Below are 10,730 nucleotides of genomic sequence, written 5' to 3'. Positions count from 1 at the left end.
AATATATATTAATTAATATATATTTACACAGAAAGTGGGGTTTAAACAGGTTTAGGGGTAGATAAGCTCAGGCCAATGCTCAAGAAGTCAGGATTACAGTAACAAACAGAGCAATGTGTGTTGGAGCTTATGGTTAAACTTCGGACAAAGCATCATTGTAAAGTGTAATTACTGTGTTTGTGTGTGTTTGTGTGTGTTTTTGTGCGTGCAGCACAAGTCTTGGAAGAAGATTAAGAACATGGTCCACTGGTCACCGTTTGTCATGTCCTTCAAGAAGAAATATCCCTGGATACAACTGGCTGGGCACGCAGGTATGTGGACACACACATACATGTGTTACATGGTGCAACACAAGGAGAATAGCAGAGGCTGAGCATAGAGCTAAAGTGGCGGCAACCTAAGAGCCCAACCTGTAGCTGACTATCTGTGATTTGCAGTTTCATCTCATCTCATCTATCATATTTGCAGTTTCTATCTTGATCCTAGCGTATGATGAGACCAATCAGTCTACAGCTGAATAAAGGCCCCATTTACTTTCTATTTACATGTTAGTGGAGAGCTGATGAAAGTATTTTGTTGATGCAGTTTTTCACAGCAAACTGTGTTTGTTGGAGCTAATTGTTTAAGATCAGGGCCTCTCTGGGGACTTGTAAGTGTTGGGATGGTTGGCAATGGGAATGGGAAACATCTGGCAACGCCTCCTTTGAAAAGATGTCCTGGCTGATGGTGGTTGAACAAAAACAAACAAGAACCTGTGCATCTTCTTCACTTAACTTGTTTAAGTTGTTAAAAGGTGACTGAAATTCCTGCTGTTGGTTCAAACTTCTAATCTCAGTCAATCCAGCTAACTAAAGCCAAGCTACTCCCAAACCCTCTCTGCAGCTGCTTCCCAGTAAAAGTGTGTCTCTTTACAGGGAGTTTCAAGGCGGGAGCAAACGGACGCATATTAAAAGTAAGACACCCTTTAACCACCAGTCACAATCTGTCTTGAGGCTCTGCTTTTGTTTGATACTGAATCAATGAAACAAAGAGTATAAAATCATAATTTGATATCTTTTAGAAACACTGTGAATGTGAGCAGCGCTGTTTGTCCCTCCTGATGAGGGATGTGCTTCGCCCGTACGTCCCTGGTTACCATGGAGACGTGGAGAAGGATGGCCAGAAATACAACCAGATGGAGGATCTGCTGGCTGAGTTTGACTTCCCGTGTGTGATGGACTGTAAAATGGGAGTGAGGTGAGAGAGCTCGTTCCATGACACGGTGTCACATTTGTCCCTTGACGACAGGGTTACTTAGAAAACTAAATTATGAAATATATTTTGAGCCCTTACTATAACTGTGATTACGGTTTTGTTCTTACAGGGGGTGATTTTAACAGTAAACCACACACTTTGTTTTAATGTTTTATCCCTCAGGTGGGAGAGCAACAGTTAAATATAATTTTGATTTTATTTCCGCTCACAACTTAGGTGTTTATTTTCCTTGATTGGGTTATTATGAGATTTGTACTCAGAAAATAAGAACTTGGTTTGGAGGTAAAACCCCAAAATGTCTCTAATAGTCCCTCATTGCACTTAAAGTCTCATCAGAGTTGAGCCAGGAAGTCAGCTGCTGAGCTTTATTGGACTTTTGAGTAATGATTTTACCATTGGCCTGTTTTTTCTCTTCCAAATATGCTTGGCTAAACTGGGGGTCTGTTTAAAATTCCTGTGATCGTCTCACTGCTTCGTTTTTGGTTTGAACAGACTTATTTTTAATGATTGTGACGTATTTCTAGTGCTTTCTTGGCAAGGGCATTTTTATTGAAGATAACCTGATGTCAGTTGTAAATGACCTGTTAGAAATTACCCTTTAAAGGGTGTTCAGCAGCAAATATCTCTAGATTAAGCTGTGAAACTGGGTCATGCTGCTTGGAAAGAGACACTTTCCTCACATCTTTTCTTTCACTTTCACCGCTCATCTTTACTGCCTTCCTCTCATTTCACTAACCGGCCCCTACTTCTCTGCTGTCCCTTTCACACCCACCATTTTTTTTTCTCACACTTCAGGACCTACCTGGAGGAAGAGCTGACCAAGGCTCGTAAGAAGCCCTCTCCGAGACCCGACATGTACCAGAAAATGATCGAGGTAGATCCTGCGGCGTCTACACTGGAGGAAAATGAGCAGAAGGCGGTGACCAAACCCAGATACATGCAGTGGAGGGAGACCATCAGCTCAACGGCTACCCTGGGATTTAGGATAGAGGGAGTCAAGGTAAGACTCACAAAGACAAAAGTGTGTGTGTGTGTGTGTGTGTGTGTGCGGCCTTCCTTCCCTCCTTTCTTCCAGCGAGCTGTGGGTTTCTCTCTCTGTGTGTGTGTGTGTGTGTGTGTGTGTGTGTGTGTGTGTGTGTGTGTGTGTGTGTGTGTGTGTGTGTGTGTGTGTGTGTGTGTGTCTTTCAGGGGCATAAGTTAACTTCCTGTTTGGACCAGAAACTTCCTCTGAAGTATATGTTTGTGCATGTGTGCCTTTGTCATACATGAGGCCTGTCCATGGCAGCTGTATAGGACTCGGCATCTGGCACTGACACTGTACACATGCGCGCGCACACACACACAGACACGCACACACACAAATGTCTTTGTCTCTTTGAGGGTCATGGCTATATAAGGACATTCATGGCCTCCCGGTGGTCTGTTGCCATGACACTAAGGGTTATCCCCAGAAACAGAGATGTGTGTGTGTGTGTGTGTGTGTGTGTGTGTGTGTGTGTGTGTGTGTGTGTGTGTGTGTGTGTGTGTGTGTGTGTGTGTGTGTGTGTGTGTGTGTGTGTGTGTGTGTGTGTGTGTGTTTAGTATTTAGCATTCAGTCAATGCTGCTCATGTGTGTTTTAGTCTTTGCATTGGAAATGTGAACGTGTGTACATGTAACTATAGTATGTGTCTGTTATGTATGTGAGAAGCATAGGGGAATCAGTGTGTTTGTGTGTGTGTGTGTGTGTGTGTGTGTGTGTGTGTGTGTGTGTGTGTGTGTGTGTGTGTGTGTGTGTGTGTGTGTGTGTGTGTGTGTGTGTGTGTGTGTGTGTGTAAAGGAGAGCGAGTCCTGTACTCAGACTTGAACCATAAAGGGAAAGTAGTTTTGTCTGTAAATAGTACCTTGTTGCCTGGCAGCCAGCAGAATGAGAAAAGCTCATTTATTCCACTCTGAACTGACCAACTGGTTGGGAACCATTGCTGGTACTGCTTCTTCTGAAATTACACTCTACTGCTGTACATACATGTACTACTGCTACTAATCCTCTAGTACATCTGCTACTACTGTCATAAGTTCCACTACTCTGCTTGTGCGACTACAACACTACAGCTTCTGCATTTCTATTATTAGAGGTGGAAAATAAATATAAGAGGCTTTTGATGCTACTTTTGGTTAATCATTTCATTTTCTGCGACTTTAGTTGGAGCTATTCATTGTTCTTGTTGGTTCAATAATTCAATCCATATGTATTTATTTTGTTGCTGGTTTTGAATAATATGGGGAAATTTCTTTGACTACAGTCATAGTATCATTCTTTTCATTAATTTGAGTAATAATACTTTTATTTTGAAGGTACTGGTTAGCTTTTGGCACGTCAGGTAAAACTCCATATATGGGTAGGTAGGTATATTGTAGGACAGCTGGGCACCGAGAGGGGTTGGGTTTTTTACCAGGCCATGAGAGGTAGCAGACGCCATCATTTTTGTTTGTCTGCCTAAATGGTAATATAAACTGCAGGAAACATTACGCCTGCCTGTTTAAGATTAGTTCCTTGGTGCCTCAGTGGCTGTTTGAATTGAATTTATCTTATTTTTATTATCTAGTCTGAGGACAAATTGCCACTTCAGCTGACTCCACAACATTCACAAGGAAATGACTAAAAGCTCCTGTTACCAACACAGAACTGTGCATTGAGTCAGACTGAAGTTGTATGATAAATTAATTAATTATTTGATCAGGAGAAAATTATTCTGTGTCTGTCATGATATTTTTTTGAATGTAATTTTTTAAGCAAACCAGCAGACCAACATTTTCTGGTTGTCTTTTAAAACATGACTATTTTTTGTTTTTTGTTTCCTTGATGACTGAAGTGACTCTATTTAAGATCTGAACAGCTTTCATCTAAATAGCTTTCAGCTTTTTGATTTCATCAAAATATGTAGATTAAATGATTAATCAGCAAAAGAAAAATATAATTGCTAGATTAAATCGAAAAAGAAAACAATCAGTAGTTGATGTGAAGAGGCCACAGAAATGACAGATTTGGGGGTGAACAGAAGTCTGTGAATACTCTGGTGACTCAGAGTCAAAGACCCTTCCCAGCATTAAGGCTACAGATCTAAAAATATCTTTCCTTCCCTGCTGCCCTTCCTTCACACATTGTTTGTTCTGATTTTCTTGTCCATCCTCTTTTCCTTCTCCCTCCCCTTCAGCTCCCATCTTCCTGTCAACATGCCTAGAAGTTGTAGTTTATTAGGACAGAAAAGTAAATATAAACAGTTTATACCGTTATGTTCCATACAGTTACTGTCATCTATTACTTGTGCAAATAAATGTTATGGTGAACACTCACATAAAGTCAGTTTCATGTTGCTCCTCTTCTCTCCTCTCCTCTCCTCTCCTCTCCTCTCCTCTCCTCTCCTCTCCTCTCCTCTCCTCTCCTCTCCTCTCCTCTCCTCTCCTCCCCTCTCCTCTCCTCTCCTCTCCTCTCCTCTCCTCTCCTCTCTCCTCTCCTCTCCTCTCCTCTTTGTAGAAGGAGGACGGGACAGTGAACAGAGATTTTAAGAAGACAAAGACAAGAGAACAAGTCACTGCGGCCTTTGACGACTTTGTAAAAGGAAATAAGGATATACTGGTGAGTGTGTTTGTGTTATTCTGTGTTTGTGTCCTTAGCCTTGACCACTGTATGGGACAGAAAAACAGATAACAATCCCATGAGAAACACACGTACACAAAATCGTCTCTCAATAGCTTAACGGGATGTTACATTCATTACTTTGACTAATTCCAAAATATGACTGTGTAAACAGCACAGCATAAGTAGTACAAGTTCTGTTGTAATTTGGAAGCTTTTGTGTGTTGTGTTTTTTTTTAAATTTGGAAATCAGGGATGATTTATCAATTTATCAAGGCTGAAATTCAGTTGCTGAAATTCATCTAACGCCTTGCTATTAAAATCTGTACTGTGCTATATACTAGACTTCAGTTAAGTGAGGTAAAGTGGATCCTGTTGGCAGATCAATTCTGACACAGACAAGAAAGATGGGTGAACTAGAGTCGTTGACATGGTATGAAAGCTTGTGTTTTGTTGTTGTGTTTTCCAGAACAGTTATCTAGCACGGCTGGAAGAAATCAGAGACACTCTGGAGATCTCCCCATTCTTCAAAACTCATGAGGTAAAGACACACGTCCAATGATGGAGACAGTGTTGTTCTGCTGGTTCATAAATTTAAAGTCTCAAATAATATGTTAAAGGTTTCTTCTGACCGGATGTAAAGTTATTTTTTGCTTTGTTTTCTTCTTTCGTTTTTTCTGCACTGGGTATTTGCTACGTTTTGGTAAAAATATATGACCTCAGTGCAAGTAAATAAAGTATACAAAGCATGAACACAAATTTGTAGGCTATATAAGACCCATCTAAACAACTGCTTTCACCAGCTTTCACCAGCTGATTAGTTTGATATCTGAGAATTTCCATCTTCTGCAGATGCTCCTGAGACACGATCAAATTTAATTTAACAGCAAGTAGGAGGTACTTGGTGAATTAGTTCCATTAATCCTGGTCAACGTGTATTTGGTTTCACTGTAGATCCTCATTGTGAGTTATTGATTTAGTAATAAAGTGTAATTTAGTGACACTAACTCGAACAAATACAGCAGCTCACATACTGCAGCAAGGCTCATCATGGAAACTGGACAACAACGGCTCTGACCGCACATTCAGTTTTACACTGTCACACACACACACACACACACACGCATGCACGCACACACAAACACACACACTAACATTCAAATAGACATATTAGCAGACATGTAACACATGTCACAAAACAGGAAGTGAGATCATGTTTATTAAAAGACACAAACCGGTCCACATAATGTTAAGGAGAAAACTAAACAAACCTGTTTTTGTTGTTATTTCCTGTTTTTGTCATTCGAATTCTTGTGTGTGTGTGTGTGTGTGTGTGTGTGTGTGTGTGTGTGTGTGTGTGTGTGTGTGTGTGTGTGTGTGTGTGTGTGTGTGTGTGTGTGTGTGTGTGCGCGCGCAGGTGATCGGCAGCTCCTTGTTATTTGTTCATGACGGTAAGGGACGGGCCAAAGTCTGGATGATTGACTTTGGGAAAACCACGCCTCTTCCTGACGGGGAGGAGCTAACCCACCGAGCATGTTGGGTAGTGGGAAACAGAGAAGACGGCTACCTGTTTGGACTTGATAGTTTGGTGGATATCATTTTATCCATGGTGAACTCTGACACTTGAAGTCTGAGTTTTTTTTTTTAATCCACGTGAACATTTGGACACACAACCACTTCCATTCATTCTTCATTCCTTTGGGGAACATTTCGGATTCCTTCACGGACATTTGTCCTCATGTTGGAAACCGCATTATCCAAAACCGATGCGTGGCCGGATCCATTTGCATGTCGAGATTGAGTCATTACCCATTCAGAGAAGTCTTGTTTTGTTGTACTTGACCTCTTAAGGGCTCGTCTTAATTGGCCTTTCTCAAAGCAGACATTTTGAATAAGTGCAACTAATGACATCCACAATGGCTCAGTCACTCATAAATGAGTGACTCTAAACCAGCAGGCACATTATTGTTAATTTTCTGATATGACATGTCCAAATGTCTGCTGTAAAAAAGGTCTAATTTTACATCCATAATAGTTGCAACACAACTTTTTACTTCTCCTTTTTACTAATTTTAAATTCTCCTATAAACTCAAAACGTCTATATTGCCAAATCCACATTGAAGGTTAAAACTGGCAATACTCCTTTTTTTTGTTTGTTTTTATTATTAATTGTGAACAAATCCCATGCAAAGACCAAAACCAACAATACTTCCTGACTTACTCAACATTTCTATGGCACTCAGTCCCGAGCTCTTTCATTATTATGACTATTCTCAGCTGTATATTAAAACACATTTAGTGCGCAAGTGAGAATTTAGGATCAACTCTACATGAACTACAATACCCATGTTCATTGAGATAAAAAAAAAAAAAACACGTCATCCTTTCAGATTATATCCAGTTTTGGCTACACAGCAAATTCTTATGTTCAGTTTGGTTTTGGTCTTGTCATTGTATTTGTTTATAATTAAAACATATATGAGTATAATATCAGCACAGGTATTGTTTAAAGCCTCTTATGGGGGGAGTTAGAAAATGTCTGATGTTGGCGCTCCCTGGTGACAGTTTCGAAAACTTTCCACAAACCAGCTATCCTCATATTTGTAAAAAAAAAATCAAAAAAAATTTAAAATGGGACTTTAAAACTCCTTGAATGTCTTGATTTGGCCACACCTAGTTCTCATGACTTTAAGTTAAATTTCAGTTCTTTCTTAGCAGAACTGAACTCAAGTGTATTTAGATTGTTTTTGTCTGTTTGACCACAACTTCAGCTCATCGCCCATTTCGTTTAAAATATGCACTTAATTACACTTTAAGTGGCTGAGGTTGTTGAGTTAAGTGTGTTTTTACTCATCAAAACACAGTTTTAGGATGCATGGAGAGAATAAGGTAAAGTTTCAGCTTTTTGTCACCTCCGTTTAACCATTCGCACTCAAAGCAATAGTCAGAGTTTAGATACTGTTGGTTGCTCACAGAGGTTTTTTAGCGACAGAAACGTTTGCTCCACAATAATCTGGCAATAACTGGCAACTAGGTGGAGCTAAATAAAACATCTCACCGTAGTTACAGTGTGTTATCGAAGGAATTGTTTTATATGTAACATATTTGCAGTCAACATGGCGTCTGTCGTACTTCTGTGGCCAAACACTCACCGCCTCTCTCACACTTTGTTGGGATTGTTCACAATGTACAATGTACAAGATTTATTTTGTGTTTTATTATGTAGTTTTTTATTGTAACATTACTTTAGTAGAATCCTGTGGAACACTTACAGCCATGAACAATTTAATTTAAGCTATACAGTGCCTTGACATTACGAAGCCAAGTCAGACAACTGAAACCACATTCTTACTCTTAAATGTAAATGATGTATTTTTTTCCTCCCAGTCTTAAATGTGGGTTTCTGTGCTCAGTCTTACATGGGTGCATGTTTATTATCCTCTTAACAGTTTGTTCTTAATTTGTAGTTGTTTCTATTTAAACCATATTATCTTTTGTTTTAGCTCACTGATACTGTGACATTTGAAATTTTAGACTGTTATGTTGTTTTGTCCTCAAGCATGTGTTACAATATGATTGACAGTTAAACAGTAAGGCAGGCTGCTGACATTGTTGACATCCCATACTCAAACTAGAGGATATTTTTAAAGAAAAGATAATGGTGTTTGGCTAAGTGAAACCATTTATTTCAACAGGGATTCCCAGCAGTTGTTTATTGGTAAGCGTGTTGCTAGCACGCTGGAAAAAGAAAAACGTATTGGTAGCATGTTATGATGTCAAAAGTTTATTGTTATAACAGGTTGGTTTTTTTCACCTTAAACAAGATATTTTTCATTTTATTACAAGATATTTTTATGTTGTTACGACAAACAAATGTATCAAGTTATTATATTGTAACATGATGAATAATATAATGTTATGACAAAAATGTTTCTTGTTCGAACATGATACGTTTGTTTGTCGTAATAACTTGAAAATACTTTGTTAAAATATAAAAAATATTGTATTATAACAATAAATTTCACGTTACAACGCGATACCGATCAGTTTTTCTTCCTCTAGCGTGGCATAAATACGCTCCATTAATTTAGGCAGTGAGGTGAAAAAAAAAAGTTTCATAATGTAACAGGTTCCTGATGAAGAATTAAAGCTAAACAGTGTGTATTTAAAATGCCATCGTTTTCAGTAGAAGTTTGCAGTGACAGTAGATAGACAAAGAGACAGAGTGCAACTTTATGCAGTGCCTTCTTAAAGAAATAGTTGGACATTTTTGGAAATACTTTTATTAGTTTTCTTGCCAAGATTTAGGTGGAGAAGAGATGGATACCACTGTGATGTCCGTATGCTAAACACAAAGCATCCACCAGTAGTTGGCTGACGAAGCTAAGCATAAGAACTAGAAATGGGAAGACAAAAAGTTTCTTGATTAAACCATTCAGAAATATCTTGTTCATTTCTTCACGTAGGCAGATTTTGTTACCTTTGCACAGAGCTAGTGACCAACTGTTTCCCTCAATTCCCCGCTCTTTTTGCTAAGCTAAACTAACCAGCTGCTGACTGTAGACATACAAACTGTAACTCTTGCACACACAACAATTGGAGTATGCTAACTATTCCCTTAAGACCAACCATGTGACCTAGTGCTTATGCTCCCCAATGTGCACTTACAGTTGTTTGTAAGTAGGTATCATATTGTTCTGGTTTTGCCGGCTTGTGTATTTATTTGGATTGTTCCTTGAAAAAAAAAAAATGTATTTGGTGAAACAAAACTTCTTGTGTCCATCATTGATTTCCAACTCTTGTCTGTCTACCAACCGTCCATGAGTCAATACTTTGAGTTATCTCTCCCGAAACCAGCATCAAGGCTGAAAGTCATGGGACCGTCTCAGTGTGTTTCACCCGCAAGGACGCAGCCGGTTGTCCTGACCTCAGAAAGCCCACGGTGACCCCGTGTTGCCGCTGCTGCTGCTTCGCCTTACCCACATTAATTGCTGTATTTGCATAAGGGTCATTTGCCATTCAAATCACACCTGTCCACAACAGCAGCAGCATCCGGAGCTGCTGGGAAAGAAAAGAAATGATTTTGGAGCAGAGAAACAGCAGTGATTTTTGAGAGGTTGAAAGGTGAGTGTTTCAGGATGTTTTGAACACGCAGCAAAATGAGTTCTCCAACTCTATGACCACCAAGAACTTCTCATTTGAAATCGTGTTTTCTTTTTAAACATAATAATTCAGATTTCATTCACACAGGACTGCTTGCATTTGCTGGGTGTCTGTGTGACACAATTTCATTTGAGTGTCACAGTGAGGATTTTTTTTTTTTTTTTTACATTTCCTTACAGAAAGCAAGTCTAAATCTTTATTTGTCCATGTCCTAGTTTGACTGAAGGAAGAGCTGAGTTGGTACAAGCTGAGGCCTAAAGATGGCGCTCACATCAAAAATAATGTCATCACAGTGAGTCACACAAACAAACAATAAATTACACATTTCCAAAGGGTGTTTCCTGAACAATCAGCAGCATCTGGAACAAAAGACAGACTAATAAATGATTGTTACTGTTTGTCCATCATTTATAAGCAAGTGTGTGCCGATTACTTTATTTTGTTAACTTTAGAAAATTATTTTGTTTTGCTTCGTATGCCTCGTTAAAGTTCCAACAGATATAACCTTTTTGTGTTCACCCATAGCCATTCAATTCCAGCAGATGTTTATGCTATTTGTCTGATAACATCTTTGGGAGTGTGTCCAAATTCCATCTAACATACTTCCCTGATGGTAAACTGAAATCATAATAATAATAATAATAATAATTGCAAGTGCAGCATTTCTGTACTTTGTAGACAAGAAATTACTGCTAGCA

The 10,730-nt window shown here is 39.1% G+C and overlaps 1 protein-coding gene across 2 annotated transcripts in view; it reads left to right on the top strand.

The window, feature by feature from the left end:
- The window catches only part of itpkb (inositol-trisphosphate 3-kinase B), a 25,985-nt gene extending 18,634 nt beyond the window's left edge, over window positions 1–7,351 (top strand). For both annotated transcript variants that reach the window (XM_069714365.1, XM_069714364.1), the window contains exons 6-12: window positions 212–311; window positions 915–952; window positions 1,061–1,236; window positions 2,050–2,254; window positions 4,767–4,868; window positions 5,338–5,409; window positions 6,286–7,351. In XM_069714365.1, coding sequence (XP_069570466.1) covers window positions 212–311; window positions 915–952; window positions 1,061–1,236; window positions 2,050–2,254; window positions 4,767–4,868; window positions 5,338–5,409; window positions 6,286–6,495 — 903 coding nt within the window. In that variant the 3' untranslated portion in view covers window positions 6,496–7,351. The remainder of the gene's footprint in view (window positions 1–211; window positions 312–914; window positions 953–1,060; window positions 1,237–2,049; window positions 2,255–4,766; window positions 4,869–5,337; window positions 5,410–6,285) is intronic.
- Window positions 7,352–10,730: the final 3,379 nt, after the last annotated feature.

The sequence above is a fragment of the Brachyistius frenatus genome, unplaced genomic scaffold (assembly GCF_029030835.1).
Source record: "Brachyistius frenatus isolate BFR_SWC_R1_liver_20210118 unplaced genomic scaffold, ASM2903083v1 Contig_130, whole genome shotgun sequence".
Classification (NCBI taxonomy): Eukaryota; Metazoa; Chordata; class Actinopteri; family Embiotocidae; genus Brachyistius; species Brachyistius frenatus.
The sequence above is the reverse complement of the archived record's forward strand: the minus strand, read 5'-3'. Positions and strand labels throughout refer to the sequence as shown.